At 46.6% G+C, this 23,742-nt stretch overlaps 1 protein-coding gene across 1 annotated transcript in view; it reads left to right on the top strand.

Annotated features, from left to right (window-relative positions):
* ETFA (electron transfer flavoprotein subunit alpha) overlaps positions 1–23,742 on the top strand; it is a 56,597-nt gene that overhangs the window by 12,234 nt on the left and 20,621 nt on the right. Inside the window, exons 2-9 of the mRNA XM_053272873.1 lie at positions 7,843–7,992; positions 9,575–9,656; positions 9,757–9,839; positions 10,727–10,826; positions 12,739–12,849; positions 14,166–14,267; positions 20,108–20,176; positions 22,755–22,837. Coding sequence (XP_053128848.1) covers positions 7,843–7,992; positions 9,575–9,656; positions 9,757–9,839; positions 10,727–10,826; positions 12,739–12,849; positions 14,166–14,267; positions 20,108–20,176; positions 22,755–22,837 — 780 coding nt within the window. The remainder of the gene's footprint in view (positions 1–7,842; positions 7,993–9,574; positions 9,657–9,756; positions 9,840–10,726; positions 10,827–12,738; positions 12,850–14,165; positions 14,268–20,107; positions 20,177–22,754; positions 22,838–23,742) is intronic.

Genomic DNA, 23,742 nt, shown 5'->3' with positions numbered 1-23,742 from the left:
TGACAGCAGAATCCAATCTCCTCTTACAGTGGGCAGTTGGTCACAGCAGAACACCTCAGTGAGGCCAACAACCTTCAAGCAGACTGGCTCAGCCAGCGCACGGTGGACCCAGCAGAGTGGAGCCTCCACCTGGACATCCTCCGCCAACTGATGTCATACCTGAGCCAGCCAGAGGTGGACCTCTCTGCATCCCCAACAAACCATATTCTCTCATGCTGCTTCTTCAAGTTTCAGTCTCCCTTGGCAGAAGCAACTGACATCCTCCCGGCTCTCTGGCCACAGGCTCTACTCTATGCCTTTCCTCCAACAGCCATCCTCCCAGGAGTTCTCAGAAAGCTCATAATGGAACAAGCAGAGGTGATCCTCATAGCTCCTCACTGGCCTCGGAGACCCTGGTTCTTTGAACTAGTATCTCTGTCAGTTCACCTGCTCTGGCAACCCCCTCTCCAAAGGGACCTCGTCTCATAAGGTCCCTTCCCTCACCTGTCCCCAGAACTCTCCGCCTGGAGGTTGAGTGCACAAAGCTAAATGCTTAGGGCTATCTCCACGCCCTCCACCCACCCCCCAGTCCAAGATACTATTCTGGCCTCCAGGCACCCAGCCACCAATCGCATTTACCAGGCCACATGGGCAGCCTTGTCTCGATGGGTACATAGAAAACACACTGACTCTATCTTGGTGGGAGTTCCCGAGGTTCTGGCTTTCCTCCAGTCTGGGCTTGAGTTGCAGCTCTGCCCTGGCACCCTGAAACGCCAGACCTCCACTCTGGCATCAGTTCTGGACCTGTTCTCTCCTGGGTGGTCCACACTTCACTCACACATTACAAGATTTTTCAAGGGGACATCCAGTCCCCATCCCCCCACCCCGTTCACAGGTTCCTATTGTGGAGCCTGAGCAAGGTCCGATTTCCTCTTACAGTGGGCAGAAAACTAACACACTCACCCAACCGCCCTTTGAACCCTTTGCCTCCCTCAAGGACCTATCCTACAAGGTCCTGTTTCCTGCTGGTAGCCATCACGTCAGCTCATAGAGTATCCAAACTGGGGAGCCCTCTTGGTTAGGAAAGAGTTCAGCATCTTCTGTCGTCCTGAAGCTTGACTCCACCTAAGGTTAACCCTTCCTTTCACTGCTCTCAGGACGTAGTACTACCCTCCTTCTGCCTGTCACTATCCTATTTTAGGGAAATGGTGTGGCACACCCTTGACATCGGCAGGGCTCTGCACATCTGTATCTGTTGCACCAGAGAATTATGCAAATCCGGCTCTCTCTTCATTTCATTTCATTCTTCTTCATTAGGCTCCACGGTCTCCAAGGGTACTCTAGATGGATCAGGCCTTGCATCCTCTTGACTTATGAAACCCTTAATTTACCAGTCCCTACTGGAATTGCGGCACATTCCACTCAGAGCATAGCTACCTTGGTGGCCTTTTTGGCACACACCCCTCTGATAGATACCTGTAAAGCAGCTACATGCTCTCCTGTTAATCCCTTCATTTGGCATTACAGAATAGTTTTCTTCTCTCACCTCAAGCGGCCTTTGGCCATCGGGTCTTACAACAGGTAGTCTAGAGTATACACCCTCCCCACCCCCTTTCTTATAGCGGTGAGTCCGAACCGGTCCGGCGGCCATTCTAAAGAATGGCCGAACTGCCGGACTGGTTCGGCCCTTGCTGGTTCGGGTCTGGGTGGGGGGCATTGCTTTAAGGGCGGGAGGGCTTGCTTACCCCTCCCGCCTCTTTGCCCCCTCCAGCGCCCGTATTTAACAGACTAACGGGGCGCTGGAAACCAGCTGCCCCCGCCCCCCCCGCCGCGAGCAGATTTACCCCAAAAACTACCAATACCCCTGCCACTGCCGTTGCCCGCCAGCCCTCCCTCCCTCCCAGTTGCCCGCCCGCCCGCCCGAGTCCTCACCCGATGCTTTAGTAAAAAACGAGAGGAGCTACTGGACAGAGCTCCTCTCGCTAGGAAGGCCTGCTGCATACTGAAGGCGCTTTGCACGCGCCGCAAAGGACGCCGATCACCGGAGGCCCGGTCTACCCGCCGGGAAAAGGCCGGGTAGACTGGGCCTCCGATCGCCGGAGGCCCGGTCTACCCGGCCCGGCAGGTAGACCGGGCCTCCGGCGATCGGCGTCCTTTGCGGCACGTGCAAAGCGCCTTCAGTATGCAGCAGGCCTTCCTAGCGAGAGGAGCTCTGTCCGGTAGCTCCTCTCGTTTTTTACTAAAGCATCGGGTGAGGACTCGGGCGGGCGGGCGGGCAGCTGGGAGGGAGGGAGGCTGGCGGGCAACGGCGGCGGCAGGGGTATTGGTAGTTTTGGGGGTAAATCTGCTTGTGGTGGGGGGGGGTGGCGGCGGGGGCGGCTGGTTTCCAGCGCCCCGTTAGTCTGTTAAATACGGGCGCTGGAGGGGGCAAAGAGGCGGGGGGCTAAGCAAGCCCTCCCCGCCCTTAAAGAAAGGCCCCCCTTCGGTGCCGGTCCGGACTGCTCCGGACCGTGCACATCCCTACTTTCTTAAACCGCTTGGGCATGTCCCATTCTGATGAGCTCCAGCACAGGGGAATAGGGAACATTGGACTTGCCGTGAAGGGTTCTTTTTCCCTGTGACTAGAGCTCATCAGGCCCACCCACGAATGTATATATGGTTTTTCTGGTTTGGGACGTCTTCCAGTTTTTAGGTGGAAACGTGTCTCAGGGTACTACAGTGTTAGTATATACCTCTGTGTTCTCTTGTCTGTATTGTTCTGGTTAATATGTGGCTGCCGTGGGCTTTCTCTCTCTTTCTACATATGTGGCATACACTACAGCTCTGGATTTGGGGCCGTGGCGCCTCCGGGCAACAGGAAACTAGTATCGCGTGATCCTGCCCTGTCTTGAGCATGCTCAGTCTACAACCCATTCTAATGAGCTCCAGTCACAGGGGAAAAGAACCCTTCACGGCAAGTCCAATGTTCCTTTCTAAGAAATAATTTTTGTATGACTTGTGTAATACCAATTTAATTTGAGAGGAGATTTTGTCTTGAACAAAAATGGTCCCTATCCAACCATAACACAAGGCTGGGGGCCTCTTTTATCTCTCCAGTGCTTCGCTATAACACGTTTGATTGCTACCAAGAGAGCAATGCTATCCGTTCTTTAAGTAAAGTGTTTACCTCTGATTTGTTATAATTGATTTTCAGCCCTGACACCAGCCCATATTGCTGGAATATACACAAAATAATAGGCAAAGAGCTGGGCTGGGTGCAGAGCATCTGCGCCTCTAGTTTGCCGCAGCCGTTTTCTCTCCTTTGCTGCCATGGCTGTTTCCCGCCCGCCCACCAGTACTTACTTTCCCCGCCAGCCAGCCACCCGCCCTCCTGCTGCCCGCCTCTGCTGGCTGGCCCACCTCAGCTGTTTTCTTCCCTGGTCCCTGTCGCTATCCACCTATGAGCTGCCACACATGGGATTAGTGACGGGTACATCTGAGAGAGAGAGAGAGAGAGAGAGAGAGAGAGAGAGAGAGAGAGAGAGAGAGAGAGAAAATATAATATATATTCCACTTTTGGATTTGAGAGATACAGTGTCATATCAGCAAATGCATTCAATAAGTCTTCACTTCACCCGGTTTTATTCCCATTAGATCGACTTGATTTCTGAGGACATTGTCAGTAGTTTCAATGAAGTAGCAAAGAGGATAGGAGAGAGGGGAGACCTCTGGTGTTTATCTCTCTCTCTCTAGCAAAATCAGCAGAGCAATGTCTATTCATTTTTGTGTGTCCCACTGGGTTTGCATATAAAGCCTTAATCACTCTCAGGAACCTCTCCCCAAATTGCATCTTTTCAAGTAGTTCCAGTAGAAAGCTTCCCTCAAGGCGGTTAAAAGCCTTCTTCTCATCAAGAGAGACTCTGCCAATGGTCTCTTTTGCTTGTCACAGTAATTTATCATATTCCATGTCCTGTGAATGTTGTCAGCTATCTCTCTGTGTGGGATAAATCCTGTTTGGTCATTATGGACGTAATGTTCAATGAATATGTTTAGTACGGATGTGAGTAGAGCAGCAAATTGTTTTACATCCTGGTTTAGAAGTGATATTGGGTGAAAGAACGCAGGTGAAGTGAGGTCTCTGCCTGGTTTAGGCAAAAATGATTTGTGCCTCTGTCCAGAATTTAGGGATTTCTTCCTTCTGCAAAATCAGGTTGTTTAGATGCATCAAATGTGGGGCTAGCAAGTCTTAAATGTCTTATAAAATTCTCTCCAAATCCCATCTCTGCCTGCAGTTTTCTTAGTCTGTTTATGTCTGCATCTATTTTCTGAACAGTAACAGGTCTGTTGAGGAGATTCATGTGTTGTCTGATAGAGTCTGTAAACTACTAATCTCTAAGAATTTTTGAATTTTATCTGTTGACAGTTTCTAGAACATAAGAACATAAGAACAGCCCTGCTGGATCAGGCCCAAGGCCCATCTAGTCCAGCATCCTATTTCGCACAGTGGCCCACCAGATTCTCAGACGTATATAGCTCTTTGGGTCTAATGGGTGGCAAATTCTGCTGAAATATCTTTGGCTTCCACTATAGGATCTGAATTGGAGATCAGTGTAACCACTGTGTTAGATGAAATTTGGTGGAAAGCTGATGAGGCTCGCTCTGGTTTATGCGTCATGACTGTTTTGAATATTGCTTTTCTTTTGTGTTTCTAGCGGTTCTAATTTTCTCTTCTTTTTATTCTTCGGTATATCCGATAGCCACCATGTATTCTGTCATCTTTCCAATTTTTGCACTTTTGAAGCGACTTCCTTGAGTTCTCTTTGGGCTCTCGCTTTCCAGAAGGAACCCACACTGATCAGTTTGCATTTGATCACTGCTTTCATTGTGTTCATCATTGTATATAACAGTATAGTTGGGCTAACTATTCTCCTTTGTATCATTAATCTAAATGGGAAGCCCCATCTGTATTTATACTTTGCTTTGGCCAGGGCCTCTGGGATATCTCCGAGGGCTCTTCTGTGTGCCAGTGTCTCCTGGGACAGATCCTGAAACACAGTGATGTTGCTTCCATGATAAGCAAAGGAGCCCTGGCTTTGGGCTTCCTTTAGGATCTTGTCCCTGGTTCTTGTGTCCAAAATTTAGCTAAACCATACCTTAGCTTCCCATTCATAGTCCTTGATTTGGGAGGGGGACCCATCCTGTAAGCATGCTCCAACATTGGAGCAACTCCATCTTCTAATTGCATGGCACCTGCCGGCCATCCTGGCAAGAAACCCGGCAAATCTGCTCCTCTGCATTGCTCTACAACCCCCCTGAAACATAGTGAATTTCTCCTCCGTTTGTCATCAGTGTATTCGAACTTGATTTGCATCTCTTGTTCCTTTCTCCTAGTGCTTGCCATTCCTAGGTGCAGGTCTAGGTCCATGGCCTCACTTTCTGTTTCAGCCACATCAGTTAGTTTCTTTGTGATTTGATCTAGTTGCTTATTTATGAGACTCATGAGCTTTTGAAGCTTATCAACTGCAGAGTTGTTAATCAATTCTAGCTGCTTGTGTATTTCTGCAGGCCCTTTTTGTAGACCTGCTGCAGCCTCCGTTTTTTGGTCTAATTTGCTCAGGGGCCTTTCGCTGTAGCCAGGGAGGGAGAAGGCAGGCAAACAGGAATGTTTAAAGATCACCCTTGCTCATTTGTAGCATAGAGATTGTTCACGGTGGGTGTTTGATTCAGGTGTAAATGCTGCCAGGAATTTAGGAGTGTGTACACACACACACACAAATTCCTAAATCATAAAAGAGTCTAGTGGAACAAAGAACAGCTTCTTAGCATTTGTATTGTTCTGAACATAGTTGCACATAGCCCTAAATCATGGTTGCATATCACGTATTATGTTGAACTGTCTTCAGTGAGACCTCCATGTTGTTTAAAGTGAAGTGTGTGATACACCCTTTGAAAATGCCAGTTGAGTTGCAAGTGGGGTTTACTAGATATAGAATAATTTTTAGGGAGATCCAGCAAGTTAGAGATAGGCTGTGTTGGCTCAGGTGGTAGTTGTGGGGTAGATGTCTTAGTGCTGCGCTGAGCTAGGGGGTAGTTTTTAATGACTGGTGAAGAGTTGGTAATAATAAAAGCAAGGAATTCATGCTCATCATGCCATCGGAGTGTGTTTTGCTCCCACTGTCTCTGGTGTTGCTCTCTTTTCTATCCTTATAGGGACCTTGGGATGTATAGGATCCTTCGTAGATGGATCATGTTGGACAGGAATGTCAGATCCTGCTCTGTGGTTGAAAGTGCTATATAAGTATTGGGCTACTAAATAAATTTTATTGGTTACAACCAAGAGTCCATAAATATCACTGTGGCTTTCCAGCCAAGCACTGCTCTGTCCCCACACATATGCACACTCAAAACTGTTCCCCAAGCTTATTCCCAACAGCCTTTCAGCAGAACTGTAACTTAGGCCCAGGCTTGATAAAGTGTAAAGTGTTCCATTGAGTTGGTGTCGTCTCCTGGCGCCCACAGAGCCCTGTGGTTGTCTTTGGTAGAATACGGGAGGGGTTGACCATTGCCATCTCCTGCGCAGTATGAGATGATGCCTTTCAGCATCTTCCTAGATTGCTGCTGCCCGATATAGGTGTTTCCCATAGTCTGGGAAACAAACGAGCCAGGATTCCAACCAACCACCTCTGGCTTGCTAGTCAAGTCATTTCCCCACTGCACCATTAGGTGGATTCTCCCAGGCTTGATAGCCAATGATTAATTTCTGTTAGCTAGCGGGAATTTATTAAAAATGCCTCTGAAAATGTGCAGGGTGCTCTTCTTTTCATGGAGCAAGAGGAACATAGGATGCTGCCATATACTGCATCAGACAATTGGTCTATCTAGCCCAGTATTGTCTTCACAGACTGGCAGCAGCTTCTCCAAGGTTGCAGGCAGGAATCTCTCTCAGCACTATCTGGAGAAGCCAGGGAGGGAACTTGAAGGCTTCTGCTCTTCCCAGAGCGGCTCCAACCCCTAAGGGGAATCTCTTCCAGTGCTCACACTTCTGGTCTCCCTTTCATATGCAACCAGGGTGGACCTTGCTTAGCTAAGGGGACAAGTCATGCTTGCTACCACAAGACCAGCACTCCTGCTTCTCCCCAAATGGAATTAAGGAGAAGGGCTGGTGGGATGGATGGCATTGCTCGTTCGGAAGCCTGAGTTCCTGAGTGTCTTCCTAGAAATCAAACACTGCCCTCATCTCGCTAGGAACTGTACCAAACATAACTAGAAAACACTCTTTCTCCCCGCCACCCAACCCAATCCTGGTTTTCCTCAACTCTCACCCAGCTTGACAATTCAGATCTGGCTCCCTCACTCTCCTCAGCCTCCCCGTCACATTTTTTTGGCTCTTCATTTTTTGCAGGTTGCCTGGTGTAGGGCTTCATTTGTGCCCCAGCCCAGTCCAGCGAGAATCTTTCTCACCAGGAGGACTAGAGAGGCTAGCCACATGCATGCGCGCACACAGCAAAAGCACTCAGTCCTGTTGTTGCTTCTACTTCCCCCCCAGCCTGAAGTAGAGAAACGCCTCCTCCTTCCTATCCCCAAGTTGTCCCTGAAGAAAAGGAGAGGGGATTTATTTTCCCCTCTGGATTGAGTACCTAACATAACTAGAAGATTGAGGCTCCTTCCTCTCCCCCCAAATCTAGACCTGGTTTTTCCAACTCCCACCCAGCAGTTTTGAGGGGGATGCTCCCCGGGCAAGAGACCGGAGGGACTCTTGGTTTCTTGAAGCCTGGTTGAGATAACATTGCTGGCCTGAGTACCTTAATATGAGGTTCCAGTGTAAAATCTTAAGCGTTGGCATTCAGGGGTGACCACCTTCTTCCTTCATCTCTTGCTTTTTAGGTGTCGCTGCTTCACCGGTTTCAGAGTACGCTGGTAGTAGCTGAACACACAAATGAGACTCTCACGCCTATTACGCTGAATGCTATAACTGCAGCAAACCGTCTCGGAGGCGAAGTATCATGTTTAGTAGCTGGCACCAGTTGTGAAAAGGTAATAATAAAACTGCAGGATCCTTTCAGGGAGGATTTGGTCCTGAAAGGCAGGAGAGAGAGAGAGAGAGAGAGAGAGAGAGAGAGATTTTAGATGTCTGTGTTCTGAAATGGAGGGTTGGAGGGGCGGCACTTAAGATTGTGGAGCAGGGCTAGACAATCGCCTTCAATCGTTTATCTAAAAGGCTGCCTTCACTCTAGAACAGCTTCATTGTGAATATTGCCACGTGAGACCAAGCATGTGTCAAAAGGTTCTTTATTTACTTGTATTGTTCTGATCACATACTAAATCAGTACAGACAAATGAGCACATAGAAGCGCTTCACACGAGCAGTGTGAAGCGCCTAAAGGAGGTCTGCGGGGAGAGTGGGTTTTCCCAACCCTCCCTGCAGACGATCTCTTACCTTTCCCTGGGCGGGTGGATCGCCCACCCAGACGAGCGGTAGATTGCCTGGCGGCGCCTGCAAGCAGCAGCCGCAGCAGACACATGATCACATAGCCCCATTTTGTGGTGCACTCGCGCCCTAAACCTGGGTTAAGCGCTGGGCTACTACTACTACTACTACTACTACTACTACTACTACTACTTCTTCTTCTTCTTCTTCTTCTTCTTCTTCTTCTTCTTCTTCTTATTATTATTATTATTATTATTATTATTTACATTTATTATTATTATTATTTACATCCAAGGAGCCCAGAGCGGTGCACTACATACTTGAGTTTCTCTTTCACAACAACCCTGTGAAGTAGGTTAGGCTGAGAGAGAAGCAACTGGCCCAGAGTCACCCAGCTGGCATCATGGCTGAATGGGGATTTGAACTCGGGTCTCCCTGATCCTAGTCCAGCACTCTAACCACTACACCACACTGGCTACTTACTTGAGGCTTGCTGCTGCTTCATTGCTCCCAGTGGCTCTCATGTGCAGTGAAAACCGAGCTGGGCTTCCCAAGCCTGGTTTTCACTGCTCGTGGGAATATTTATTTATTGTTAAATTTATACCCTGCCTTTTATCAAGAAAATCCCAAGGCAAATAACTTCATTATCCAGTCATGCACTGCTGTGCTTATATGCTGGTGTATGCTAACACACACAAGAAGACATACAGGGCTTGAGATTTCTAAGAACAGCTTCCCATATCTACAAAAAAACCCCTGATTTTTAAGGTGAAAAATCAAGAGAACTTGTATTTATCGGTAAGTTGTTGTCTAGTAAAAGTGACTAGGTAATGTTAGCAAGAGACTCTCAAACTCGCATGCAGAATAAAGAAAAAGTTCTTTAAGTGTTGTGTTAAGTCTATCAGTTTGGGTGCTGGTTCAGCCAAAAGAGAACTGTGCTTCAAGTCCTGCTATCAAATTCTGAAAGAGGGTTGAGGAGAGTGAGCGAAAACTGAATTCTGTGTACATGTTAGGTTTCCCCCCGCCAGAATTCTCCCCTCCTGCTAAGCACTTTTAGCTTTAGCTTTTAGCTTTTTGTGGGGTATGGAATCCTTTTACTGCATCTTTAATAGGGCACATTTCTTAGCTGTCACAGTAGTCATACTCTGCACGGACAAATCCATCGCATCCTCTCCTTCTTCCTGACAGGTGGCTCAATTGCTCACCAAAGTACAAGGGGTTGCCAAAGTTCTCCTTGTCCAGCATGATGCATTCAAAGGACTTCTGCCTGGTGAGGTGTATTTGTAAATACGGTTTGCCATTAAGTTTCTCTGCCGTCACTGTTGTGGTCGAAAATACAAGGCACTCTAACCAGTATGTCTCGTCCCCAGAGGAGCTGACACCATTGATCTTGGCAACTCAGAAGCAGTTTAGTTACACACACATCTGTGCTGGAGCATCTGCCTTCGGAAAGGTGAGCATACAGGACGCCTAAAAAATCTGTTGCTCAGAAGAACTTGAGTGCTTACACAATGTGATTGTGTAATTGTGAAAACTTGGATTCTGTGCATATTCCCAAAGTGTAAGTGCACCACTTCAGTGCAATTTTCATCGTTCTAATGGAGCTTGTGCAAGAGGAGTGTTCAGGAGTGACACAGATAGGTCACTGTGGGGCCAGTTCACATGAACACAGCCCAAACTGAGAGTGCACCCTCCCTGACGTCACTGAAGGACATCCCAGTGTGGTGTTGGTGCATCCTTCAATTGTGGCCCCTAAGCATGCACAAGCTAGAAGGCCAAGCAGTCCCGTTCCCTCCCACCCTCTCTCTGCCCCCATCTCCCACCTCATTTCTTAACATCCCATTGCTCAACTCCCCTCAGCCATAAGACTTGCACAGTTGACCTGACGTGGTTCCATCAGGTTCTGTTTTCCTCCTCTGGGCCAGAAGAGAAAACTGCTCATAGAAGGCAATGGCGAAATCCAGGATTTTAATGTAGCTTTCTTAGCTGGCGGCATGCATCCCTGAAAGACAAAAGGTAGCAGCAGAGGCAGGAATTCCAATCCTTGAATGTTCTGTGTGAACTTGGAAGTTTTCCCTCTAGACAATTAGTTACTCTAGGGTGCCCCCCCCCCGGCCTTTGCCCTCAACATTCGTTCGGTCTTGGAAGCTTGCAGTACTGTGTTCTGGGACTTTAAAACTTTGTTTCTTTCAATGTACAAACAAATACACTTCTTGCATACTGTGTGCCCCCTCCCATGTGGAAAACAGAACTTTATTTTGGGTTGGCTACATTTTGCTTCCAGACAGACAAAACGACTCCTTTTTTTCATCTCCCTCCCTCCCTCCCTCCAATGTATAGAGTCTTCTCCCCAGAGTGGCAGCTAAGCTGGATGTTGCTCCTGTTTCAGACATCATTGAAATTAAGTCACCTGACACTTTTGTGCGGACGATCTATGCAGGTGAGTCTGTGTTGCACTCTGGCTTGGACCTGTGCAGGAGGTTTGCCTGAGTGAATCCAAAATCAAGAACCAGAAAAAGAATGGCCTTTCTGACGCAACTAATAGGATCATCCCTAGTACTATAGGATTGTAGTTCAAAGTCCTGGGAAACCAGATATAGCTTCTTAATTAACAGAATCTGCTGATGCTTTTCAAATGTATTATATTTCTGTTAATGCACTTCTGATAAGATTTTGCAAAACGTAAGTCATTCCGATAATTCTCTTTATTTAATATGGGTTACATTAGTTCTGATTTCAGCAATCTATAGGATTATTTTTCTTAGTTAGGGAGACATTGATATGATTATTTGTGATATTTAATTGACTTTCCCTAATTATTTTGCAGCCCTTATTTGTCTAGCCTCATCATGCTTGGCTGATTCTCTAATTTGATTTGGACATGAGAGCATTCGCTTTTGTTTCTTTTAAATTTGTTATGGCAGGATTTTCTTTCCTTTCTCAGTGTTCTCCTGCCTTTCAGAGATTGATGGGTTGTATTGGGTTTTCACTTACTTTCTAATTATTCTCATTTTGGAATCATTTGTGTTTTTCTATTACCAGCAATGCGTTTTGCTTCTTTCAGTATATTTCTCTCTCCCCCACCATGTCTTTCATCATTTGTGTTGTAAATACACAACTGAGGGGGAAACTACCTTGGCTGGGCTGCATTCAAACGTAGTGCTAAACAATGGCTTCATGTTGCATGTACAAGCAGCCTTGGGTTTGTGCTGCTTTCTGCTCTGTGTTTTTATAAACTTCTGAACTTGGTTTGTGTCAAGCCATGGTTTGTTGCTAAACCAGGGAGATAATTTCCATTTTTGGAAGGGCGATATAGAAATTGAATGAGTGAATGAATGAATGAATGAATGAATGAATGAACTGTGAAAGACTAAACCATAGTTTAGTATTAACATCTGAAAAAGGTCATTTAGGGCCAAGCTGCAGGTCACGTTAAATACATAATTTTGACCTCCATGTGCTTTTGCAAAAAATCCGAAATAACTCTTTAATAGTTTCCTTATTCAAGTAATCTCAAGTGTGACCACTTCTAGTATTCTAGAAGTGCAGGCCAGATTTTCCTTAGTTGTATTCGTAATGCTTGTAGCCTTCTGAGTGCATTGTGCTTTCTTCAGTTGTCATATTATATTTGCTTATCATAGCAGGTAGTCTTCAGAAACAATTGTGGAAATCCTTGTAAATTACAAAAAAATGTAACTTTCCATTTCCTAGTAGAGGAGAACCTTCAGAACTGGTTGCTCTTTCCATTTTTCTGAGCCAGAATTTATCCCCTGTAAACTAGGCAAAGAGGCACCTTTTAAGTGGTGGTTCTCTTAGCGGGAGAGCAGCTGTCGCTATTTATCCAAGCATCTTGTTCCTCCAACTTCATGGCTATTTGCTGGTGTCTCCCTTGTCCTTTTTCATTTTTAGATTGTGAGCCCCTTTTGGGCAGAGAACCATTATTTTATCTCTCTTGATGTGTAGACTGCCTTGAGAACTTTCTTTGTTGAAAAGAGGTGTATGGCTATTGGCCACTATGGCTGGGGATTATGGGAGTTGTAGTCCAAAAACAGCTGGGGGGGGGGGGCCTCAGTTGCAGGCCTGTTCTAGAGTCTAGGCGGGTCACAAATATAAAAACAGATTACTCGTTAAAACAAAATTAAAACCAGTTTAAAATCATTTCAGTACTCACTAAAGGCTAGAATTGCTATTTTTTTAAACATATTTTCATCCTCTTTTCGTTTTCTATATTTGTGCTTCCTCTAGGAGGAAGCACAAGTTTGTAAAGCTGCCATTGTTTTGTTCAGATCTGTACATTGGGGTTGATTGGGGTTTGCGGCGCTGTTTTCACAGGCAGTGTGATCTCTTTGCAGGGAATGCCCTGTGCACTGTGAAGTGTGACGAGAAAGTCAAGGTGTTCTCTGTGCGCGGGACTTCCTTTGAGGCAGCAGCTCTAAGTGGTGGCAGTGCTAGTTTAGAAAAAGGTGAGTGTTCCGTTACTGCTTGTCTCTTTTGATCAAGTTTGACGAGAGTGCCTATAATCAGATTACAAAACAAAAGTAACCTACATGTTAGGCTGTTAGAGTCTGTATTTCCTGTTACTCAGCCGTGTCTTTTGCAAATTTCTGTAATAGCCTAGCTTGACTTCTACCCAGGGGCATAGTTACAACTGAATGGGGGGTCTGGGGAAAGAGGGAAGGAAACAAAGACCCTGGGCCCCTGAGGGAGGACCCCCACTTCCCGCAGGAGAGGGATCTCTGCTTTTTTCCCCCAGGGCCCACGCCAACCTTGCTCCTTGGTAGGAGAGCTGGTCTGGTGGTAGCAAGCATGACTTGTCCCCTTAGCTAAGCAGGGTCTGCCCTGGTTGCATATGAATGGGAGACTTGATGTGTGAGCACTGTAAGAGATTCCCCTTAAGGGATGGAGCCGCTCTGGGAAGAGCAGAAGGTTCCAAGTTCCCTCCCTGGCAGCATCTCCAAGATAGGGCCGAGAGAGATTTCTGCCTGCAACCTTGGAGAAGCTGCTGCCAGTCTGTGAAGACAATATGAGCTAGATGGACCAATGGTCTGACTCAGTAAATGGCAGCTTCCTATATTCCTGTGCCTTTCCTATTCTTGTAGCAGTCCTAGGTGGAGTTTTATATAAAGCTACAGGAATCGAGGTGTAAACCTCTCTTGAACTGGCAGAACTGGTACAAGACCTAATAAAGAAAAGAATAAAGAATAAAGACCTAATTTTTTTTTAAAAAGAGACCTAATAAAGACCTTTTGGGGGTACACTCTTGGGAGAAAGTCTGATAGAAATCATGGGCCCTTGCTTTTGAGTAAACATATCTGGGGTGTTAATGGGGTATTAAAGCCCTAAGATTTATAGATTATATATTGCAGGAAAAATTACACAGGCTATGGACTGCATTGATTTAACTAAAAACATCTGAATATATAAAAAAGGATATATTTTCAGGCATTTGTAAACTAGGGTTGTTTACAAATCGGAGGGCAGGGAGATATGCTGTATTAGTACTCTGCAAAGTGTTCACTGTAAATGTCCTTTGGTTTTTCTGATAATTCCTCTTTAAATCTTGCAGGATGGATGGATACATATTTGCATCTTGCACTATTAGTTATCTCTTTCTTGAGTCATTGTGTGCTCTTTATAATTTTGGCTTTTGCTGGCCCTCCCCCCCATTAAAAAAAGAAAAATCTAGAAGATGGACCGTTTTGATTTCGCTTCATGTATAGATTTGTGGTGACTGATTTGTACTTAAAGAGTCTCTTCTTTATGGCTTTTGATGAAACAGTATCGGCTCCTTCAGTAGTTGGACAGTCTGAATGGATCGAACAGAAGCTAACGAAAAGCGACCGGCCAGAACTGACGAGTGCAAAAGTAGTTGTATCGGGTGGTAAGTTATGGCTAATGGACTGGAATAGCAACATTTCAGTGAAATAGAAAACACAAACTTTTTTGTGTACCTGCCGCGCTCTGCAAAGCTTTGTTTGGAATTTGTCGCTGGAGACTTGAAATTAGGGATTTATTTTTCAAGCATGCAGTGAGATATTTGATAAATAGCTACAAATATCGGCATTTGTCTTCTCAATTAGCGTGGTTGAATGAATGATACACAGTTGTGGTTTCAAGAGCTTTAAAAACGACTGCAGGTCGTTCGCAGTACTGCAATACTGTATCTAATTAGTTACCTTGACATTGGCAAGAAAATAAAATAGCAGTAAGCAACCCTGATGCTACCTAATGGCTCAGCAGGAAAATGACTTGATTATCAAGCCAGAGGTTGCTGGTTCGAATCCCCGCTGGTATGTTTCCCAGACTATGGGAAACGCCTCTATCAGGCAGCAGCGATATAGGAAGATGCTGAAAGGCATCATCTCATACTGCACGCCAGGAGATGGCAATGGTGAACCCCTCCTGTATTCTAACAAAGACAACCACAGGGCTCTGTGGTTGACATCGACTCGACAGCACACTTTACCTTAAAGCAACCCTAATCTGCTTTCCAGCTTGAGAACCTTAGCTCTCAAGCCAGCAGGGGGAGTGTAACTTTGCAAAACTTTAATTCTTCTGTTCTGCGATGAAAATATTGCTGATAAAGAAGAGTCATTGTTTGTAAAGTTGAAGAAGCAATCTCAACAAACTGTAACTAAAGCAAATGACATTCAAGGATAATGGAAATGCTGTTTAACTGTGCCATGGTGTCCAGGCTCTTGGGACTTGGGTGGGTGCTAGGCAGGGCAGGTGAAGGGTGGGGCCAGAGGTAGTAAGAGGTGGAGCCAGTTGTGGGTGGCGTTGTAGGCAGAGCCAGAATTAGGCAGGTACCTTAGTAATAACAAGAAAAGCCTACTAATTTTGGCTTTCTCCCCTTCTTTCTCCTGAAAAACAAAACAAAACATGGTAGCTAGGGATGATGGGAGGTGTAGTCCAACAACATCTGGGGACCCAAGTTTGCGAACCACTGCCATAAGCAAAAAGAAGCCTGCAAACACTAGATGTTAGTGCAATGTATGATATGAGGAGCCACCGGAACAGAACAGAACAGATACTTTATTGCGGTCATAGACCAATGCATAATAAAACATACATACATCAACATACATACTTGCAGAAACTCAACGAAGTAAATCACACAAAATACTAATAGATTAAACCTGAGACGGTTATGGGAAGCTCCAGACAGATCTTTCTGGTAACCAAAAGGAACAGAGCACCCTCCATTACAATCGTAGCACAAGAGTCGCAGAAAAAAGAAAGCAAAACATTACTGAAAACCTAAACGGATGTTACAAATGATATAACAGTACCTAGCCATTTTGTTAATTAGCTCATCATCCAGACTGGACAGTAAATACTTCAGATAGAAGTCATCCATGTGCCCAGGAAAACGTTGCAGCAGATGGGACACTAATTTTAGGCTGGCGTCCCTACAAAAGTTGCAATATAGGATAGCGTGGACACTTTTCTCCACTTGACCAGACCCGCAGGGGCAAAGTCGAGCAGAGAGAGGGCTGCCTTTAAATCTTCCCTCCATGACAGCAGATGGCAGAGAAGCAACCTGCCTAGAGAGCAGGGGCTGTTGGTCCCAATCCCCGCTGGTGTCTTTCCCAGAATATGGGGAACACCTATATTGGGCCGCAGCGAGATAGGAAGGTGCTGGAAGGCATCTTCTCACACTTTCTTTTTGACCAAGAAAGCCACATGACTCTGTGGTCGTCAGGCGTCGACACTGACTTTGACAGCACAACCTTTCCTTCCCTGTGATATGAGGAACAAAATGAAAACATAAATAAACAAACAAACAAACAAACAAACAAACAAATAAATTAATATCTAAATAAATTTATATACCGCTTTTCAACAAAAGTTCCCAAAGCAGTTTGTTTTTCAAAAATATTTGTATACGCAGTGGTAAAACTGCTGCCCTGTAACCAGAAGGTTGCAAGTTCGATCCTGACCAGGGGCTCAAGGTTGACTCAGCCTTCCATCCTTCCGAGGTCGGTAAAATGAGTACCCAGAATGTTGGGGGGCAATATGCTAAATCATTGTAAACCGCTTAGAGAGCTTCCAGCTATAAAGCGGTATATAAATGTAAGTGTAAGTGCTATTGCTACTGCCCACTAACGAAGTCTCTAGGTGGTTTACACATAAATAAAAAAGATGGCTCCCTGTCCCCAAAGGGCTCACAATCTAAAAGGGGAACATAAGAGAGTCACCAGCCGCTGCCACTGGAGAGATGGCAGTGACTTTTCTCCCAGTCCTACCTCACAGGGCTCTTGTGAGGACAATGTTTGTTTGTTGTTTTTTTTAAAAAAGCACATCGCTCAGACCTCCTTGGATGGAGAGTGGGATACAAGTGTAATAAAAAAGTAGCTCATCCACAGGCTCTGCTTGTCTGATTATGGAGGTTTCATATCAAGCTTTTATCATGAGAAAAAGGCCCCAGAGAGGCAGGTTTATCCAGCATGTGCCCCATCTCCTACTGTTAAAGGAGCAAAAGGAGACTCAGCACCCCAAGGGGAAAGGGGGAGCACACGCAAAGGCTGGGGGTCCTCCTCACTCCTCTTCTTACGCAGAGCCTTTGAGCACCACTCCCTGCCTGCCTTGGGCACCTGCCTCTCCCCAGCCACTCACCCCCGGCCGGCCCCAGGGGTGCAGCTCGGTCCTTGCAGGGTCTCCGGCCCCCAGTTTGCAAGTTTTGCTTTAAAGAGGAAGAAGCAGCGACGTTGGTTTTAGGAAAGCAACTAAATGACCCTAGGGCATCCACAGAACTATTCTAGGTTGTCTGTAAGTATTCCCTGCGTCTATGGAAGGAAGGAAGTGGGGGGGGGGGTGCAAGTGAAAGAAAGGCCAGGAGAGAGAGAGAAGAAAATAAAAGGGAGGGAGGGGAAGAGAAAGATGGAGGAGGGAGTGAAGGAAGGAGAAAGGAATCAAGGAGAAAAAGAGAAGTGAAAAGGGGAGGGGGAGAGACAGACCAGTGAAAGGAAGGAGAGAGCAAGCCCAGCAGCACCACCATTTTTTCTCCTTGCCAACTGCCTTGTCCTGGCCTGCCAGCCTCCATCCCACCCGGCCACCCTGTCCTGTGGCACCGGCCCAAGCCAGCCCATGGCGGATTCTTCCTCCTGCTGGCTGGGGGCCCACCGAACCCACCAGACGGAGGCAAGTCAGAGCAGCATGCAAGGCCAGAGTGAGTGTCCGGCCTGCCCTCCTGCACCTCCACCTCCCGCACCCAGGCGACAGGCCCACCGAGCGAGTGCTCTGCCCTCTTGGCAAACGGCCTGCGCCTTGGCCTGCTGCGGGCCAGCCTCCATCCTGCGGTGCCAGCAGGGCCCAAGCCTGCCTGGGATGTACTCCCTCCTGCTGGCTGGGGGCCTGCTGAGCCCACCACATGGGGACAAGGGACAATCTCTCTCAACACCCGCCCCTTCCTAAGCGCCAGGCCTCCACCTCCGTACTCTCCTCATGGCAGGGACCTGAGCCCGTCATGCCATGTGAGATTTTCACAGGCCGAGAGAGGCCGCTGCATTGCGCTTGCTCTGCTTCAGCACCTGCTGCCTGCACAGACCACGGCTGCCAGGCAGCATTGTCCTAAGGGTTCGCCCTGGTTGCATTGGAATGGGAGACTACGTGTGAGCACTGTAGGATATTCCCCTTAAGGGATGGGGCCGCTCTGGGAAGAGCATCTAGGTTCCAAGTTTCCTCCCTAGCAGCATCTCCAAGATAGGACCGAGAGACACTTCTGCCTACAACTTTGGAGAAGCCACTGCCAGTCAGTGTAGACCAGGGATTCTCAACATTGGGTCCCCCAAAGTTATTGGATTTCAGTTCCCATAATCCCCAGCCCCAGTGGCCTCTGGTTGGGGATTGTGGGAGCTGAACTCCAAGAACATCTGGGGACCCAGTGTTGAGAATCCCCGGTGCAGACCATGCTGAGCTAGATGGACCAATGGTCTGGCTTGGTATATGGCAGCTTCCTGCTGTATACCGTTCTGTAAGATGGGTGAAATTCATGTTTTAAAGTTTTAATAAAGGGCAGCCATCTCAAACAAACAAACAACTCCTCCCCCCACTAAAAAACAAACAGAAACTCTTCCAGACCAGAGCACTTGGAAAACCTCTGTCTTGAATCCCTCCCCCTACTTTTGATCAAATAAAATAAGCATTTGATCAAAATCAAATAAGCATTGTTTGAAAAACTGGATGGATGGATCTAGATCTCAAAGCTCTCCTCAACCATGTTTTTACACAGCACAGAACAAGAGGGAACACCAGCACACCATGGTCTCGCTAATAAAAATAGGGCTTCCGGTTTCCTTCCAGCCCCATTCAAAAACTGTGCCTGCCTCCAGGCACTGCTGATTGGTGGTTAGGTAAATCAATCATAAAGGAAAGTTGTAAAATTGTCCCATTGATTCAGTGTCGACTCCTGGCGACCACTGAGCCCTGTGGTTGTCTTTGGTAGAATACAGGAGGGGTTAACCATTGCCATCTCCTGCACAATATGAGATGATGCCTTTCAGCATCTTTCCTATATGACTGCTGCCCGATATAGGTGTTTCCCATAGGCTGGAAAACATACCAGCGGGGATTCGAACTAGCAACCTCTTGCTCCCTAGGCAAGTTACTTCCCCGCTGTGCCATTAGGTGGCGCAAGTCAATCATAGCTGAGCCTTTCCTTAGGCTCTTGGAGCCTACCTTTTGACCACCATCAAAAAGCTGATTATTAGTTAAGAGGCCCTTCAATATTAAAATTGGGTAGGGGATTCTCATGCTAATGTCCATTGAGGGTCCATAGCCTGGAGCCCACCATAGCCACATAAACTTCAGGTCCTTGGAGCAGTAGGGCCTTGAGAGACAGAGAGGATGCATATTACTGAAAAAAGCTTGGGTGGAAAAATAAGTATTTAGAGACTCTTAAAAAGTTGTCAGAGATGGGGAGGCTCTTATTTCAGCAGCGAGTGCATTCCAGAATGGAGATGTGCACAAAACCATGGAGGCGCAGTTCGGCGCCGGCGGGGGTCTCCCTTTAACGGGGGGGGGCAGTGTTTGCACGTATCCCTCCCACCGCTTTTCCCCCACCGGCGCTCCATTTTTGCGAAAGGTTTTTGGGGTGGCAGCATTCCTCCCTGCTGCACCTGCCTCCGTTATTGTCCAGAAATACCGGAAGTAGCGATTGCGTGTGTGACCGCCATGCGCCCGCCGCACATTGCATGTGCACGCAGCGTGTGATGGTATCACTACTTCTGGTAGTTCCGGTCAATAATGAGGGCAGGGGCGGCAGGGAGGAACGCTGCCGCCCCAAGAACCTTTCACAAAAATGGAGTGCCGGCAGGGGGAAAGTGGCGGGAGGGGTAAGTGCAGACCCCCCCCGCCCTTAACGGGAGGACCCCGGCGTCAGACTGCCGGCCCGGCCCAAGTTCGAACTGGTTCGGAGGCCTCTAGAATGGCCTCTGGACCAGTCCATGCACATCCCTATTCCAGAGTCTTGGGGCACCAACAGTGAAGGCCTATCCCTGCATAGCCACAGATGAGCTGGTGGCAACCGCAGACGAACCTCTCCAGATGATCTCAACGAGCAATGAAGCTTATGGCGAAGACATTTCTTAAATGCCCGGGGCCTAAGCTGTTTAGAGCTGTATAGGTTATAAGAAGCACCTTGTATTTTGTCTGGAAATGTCTTGGTAGTTTTGTCCTAGAGATTTCAAGAAACTTGATCTCTTTATTTTATTTTTAAAGGGCGAGGCTTGAAGAGTGGAGAAAACTTCAAACTGTTGTATGACCTTGCTGATCAGTTGCATGCGGCAGGTAAGAAGTGCTTTAATCATTTGTTCCTATACCATTTATGATGGAAAAGTCTTGATCTACCTCTTGGGGTTGCTGCTTTTCCCATGTGGTAGAGGAACTGAGCTGGGCTTGTCTTTATCCTGACTACCGTCTAGTTCACACAGTTGTCTCTGTGTCTAAGCTTTATGTGGGTTATTGTGTGAACCTATGCCAAGGTGGTTTATGGCCCGAGATGAATCTCGGATTCCTGCCTTGGCATGAGTTAATACAATCACACTAATATCGGTAACCCACATTAAAGCTAGATTCAAACTATTATCAACCAGGCCTAAATGTCATTGTACTTCGTATGATACCATGCTGGTAGCTGATGGCTTTTATGAATAACAAGTAAAACATCTAGATCTCTTATGGCTGTTTTTGATGTTTTATGGTTTTATGGTTTTAATTGATTTTGATGTTTTAATGTGGTTTTATGGTATTTAATTATGTTAATTTTTGTAAACTGCCTTGGGTATATTTCATGAAAGGCGGTATATAAATCTAACAAATTGACCATGCTGTAGTGATTTTTCAAATGGAGCTTCTGATGAAAATGACTCGGTATGTTAATACTACTATACAAGTAGTGATGTGTCAATTGGTATCTACCATATTTACCCGAATCCACGGCTAGTCTACACCCCCCCCCAATGTTCTTTGAGATTAGAAATCAGGGGTGGGGGTGGCCTGGCTTTTATTCAGAGTCCTGTTCCTTTTCAATACAAGTATAACCTATATTTAACCTTTGTTTTTAAGGGAATCATCTTACATTCAGACTCATCTTCTATTCGGGTGCATAGGGTAGTTCTAAAGCGGATTAGTTTGAAATGTTTTGCTGAGATCAGATTCAGAGAATCACTGTCAGGGGCTTGCATTAGTCCAATAAAATCTTTGACATCTCTCTTCTGTTTTCTTTTAAACATGCATACATTTAAATTACAGCTATGGCAGCTTTTCTCTGTGAGATGCATTGCAGAAAGGTTTGATCCATTCCTGGTCACTGCTTCCATATTTCTTATGGAGAATATTGGCAGTTTATATGTGTGTGTGCTGATATCAGATGTGTATCCTGTGTTTGTACTCATGTACAAAAAGAGAAGTAGCCCCAAGACATAATTTCTTGATCTGAACTATAATTTTTTGGTACTACTATGTGCACTACTGAGAGTCCTTCAAGGCCAAGTTGAAGACAGATCATCCTGGAGAGAATCTATCTATGTGGTCACTAAGAGTCAACACCGACTTGACGGCACGCACGCACGCACTCAATCAATCATAATTCTCACATACTTGTCGTGACTAATGCTAGACCATGGCTTTGCTCAGACAGAACTTGAAACTGGTTTGGTGCTAAGAGAATAAGCGTGGCTTACACGCTCCTACTTTCATTGGTATGCCCTCCTCTGCTCGCCTTCTGGTTTATGGTGAACCAAGTTTGCCATTTCTTCCAAATCAGGAAGCCGGTTAGCCGGTTTGCATGCTCTGCAAACCACAACTGGGAAAACCAAGGTTTCCAGCGTGGTGTAATGGGGTGCATCCAGGTTCATGTCCCTGCTCGGCCATAGGTGATCACTGGCTCGATATTAAGGCAGTTCACATTATCATAGGCACATAGGAAGCTGCCATATGCCGAGTGAGACCCTTGGTCCACCTAGCTCAGTCTTGTCTACACAGACTGGCAGCGGCTTCTCCAAGGTTGCAGGCAGGAATCTCAGCCCTACTTGAAGTTGCTGCCAGGGAGGGAACTGGGAACGTTCTACAAGCAAGCAGGCAGGTGCTCCTCCCATCTCTTAAGGGGCATTACTTACGGTGCTCACACATGTAGACTTCCATTCAAATATAACCAGGATGGACCAAAGGGCACAATTCATGTTTGCTACAAGACCACCTTAAGAGGCACAGCAGGGAAATGCTTGACTAACAAGCAGAAGGTTGCCAGTTCGAATCCCCGCTGGTACTATATCGGACAGCAGCAATATAGGAAGATGCTGAAAGGCATCATCTCATACTGTGCGGGAGGAGGCAATGGGAAACCCCTCCTGTATTCCACCAAAGAAAACCACAGGGGTCTTTGGGCGCCAGGAGTCGGAATTGACTTGACAGCACCCTTTACTTTACCACAAGACCAGCTGTCCTCCAGCTGTTAAAAAGCAACAAGAAGGTCGGAGGCATTGTGTGGCAAGCGGCAGTTGGGGCAGGGTTGTCAGAACCTAAGGGGTATACTCATGGGTCAGATGGGCCATAAGCCAGAATTTGGCTTTTTAAAAGCCAAATCTGGCCACCTAGGTTGGGTGGTAGCTACCGACTCCTCCTACCTTGTTTTTTACTCGCCCACAATCAGAAAACGAGAGTGTACGCAGCTCTTGAACTTGGGTCGGATGCTTGTCCGGCCCGGTTCTTGGTTATGTGAACTGCCTTATTATCTCACAAAGTTGTTGGGATCCCGTGCAGGGAGAAAGGCTCGTGTCTGTTGCCCTGTGCTCCTTGGAGGAGGGGCAGAATAAAAATGTAATAAGTGACAGTATTCTTGAGAGTGCTTTTTTTTTTTAACTTCTAGTTGGTGCTTCGCGTGCGGCTGTTGATGCAGGCTTCGTACCCAACGATATGCAGGTTGGACAGACGGGTAAAATTGTAGCACCGGTAAGTATTCAGATGACCCCTACAGTAGAAACTGGTAGAAATTCCGGAAGCATCTAAATAAATATCACTACATTTTCTTAGCACAAACATAACCAGTTCATAGTCTGCATGAGGCTTTTTAGCTTTCTCCGCCCCCTTTCTTCTGGTGGCTGCATGGCTGTATTTCCTGACAGAAAACTAAGCTAGTTGGAACATAGGCAGCTGCCATATACTGAGTCAGACCATAGGTCCCTCTAGCTCAGGATTGTCTACACAAACTGGCAGCAGCTTCTCCAAGGTTGCAGGCAGGAATCTCTCTGGCCTATTTTGGAGAAGCCAGGAAGGGAACTTGGAACCTTCTGCTTTTCCTAGAGTGGCTCCATCCCCTAAGGGTCTGCCATGTGATTGGAGGCTACCTTTAGAACAATACAGAAACTTCTTAATTACAAAATTTGACAGCTAATTTTGATGCCTTGAGTTCTGATTTTGTCGCAAGCATCTGTTGTCCTTGACTGCGCATTTTACCTTGGCAGGTGTGGAGGTACTGCAAGTGAACCAGGGTCCTGGAGTAAATGTCACTTCCCCCAAATAATCGGAACTGAATTCTGATTCGTATTTAGGCTTGTCTCTTTATAACTGTGCATGCTCAGAGAAGAAAGAAGCAATACAAATGGAAGCCAAGTGTGTGGGATGCTCTTCTGTGCCTCTGTTTCTGGTGGTGGGGGAGAGGATTTGGCATGGATGCTTTTATTAGTCTATTTATAGACTTCTGACTAGGCCCAGTGGGGGACAAGGCTAGGTCTTGAGTAGGGTTTGTATTTGAGGCAGGGTGAAAGGGGCTTTGATTGATGGCTCCTTATTCTCTGCTAATGGCTGTGAGGTGGCAAAGCTTAATGGTCTAGAAGGAAGGCAGACCTCTTTCTCAC

This window comes from Hemicordylus capensis, chromosome 10, assembly GCF_027244095.1.
Source record: "Hemicordylus capensis ecotype Gifberg chromosome 10, rHemCap1.1.pri, whole genome shotgun sequence".
NCBI classification, from domain to species: domain Eukaryota; kingdom Metazoa; phylum Chordata; class Lepidosauria; order Squamata; family Cordylidae; genus Hemicordylus; species Hemicordylus capensis.
The sequence above is the reverse complement of the archived record's forward strand: the minus strand, read 5'-3'. Positions and strand labels throughout refer to the sequence as shown.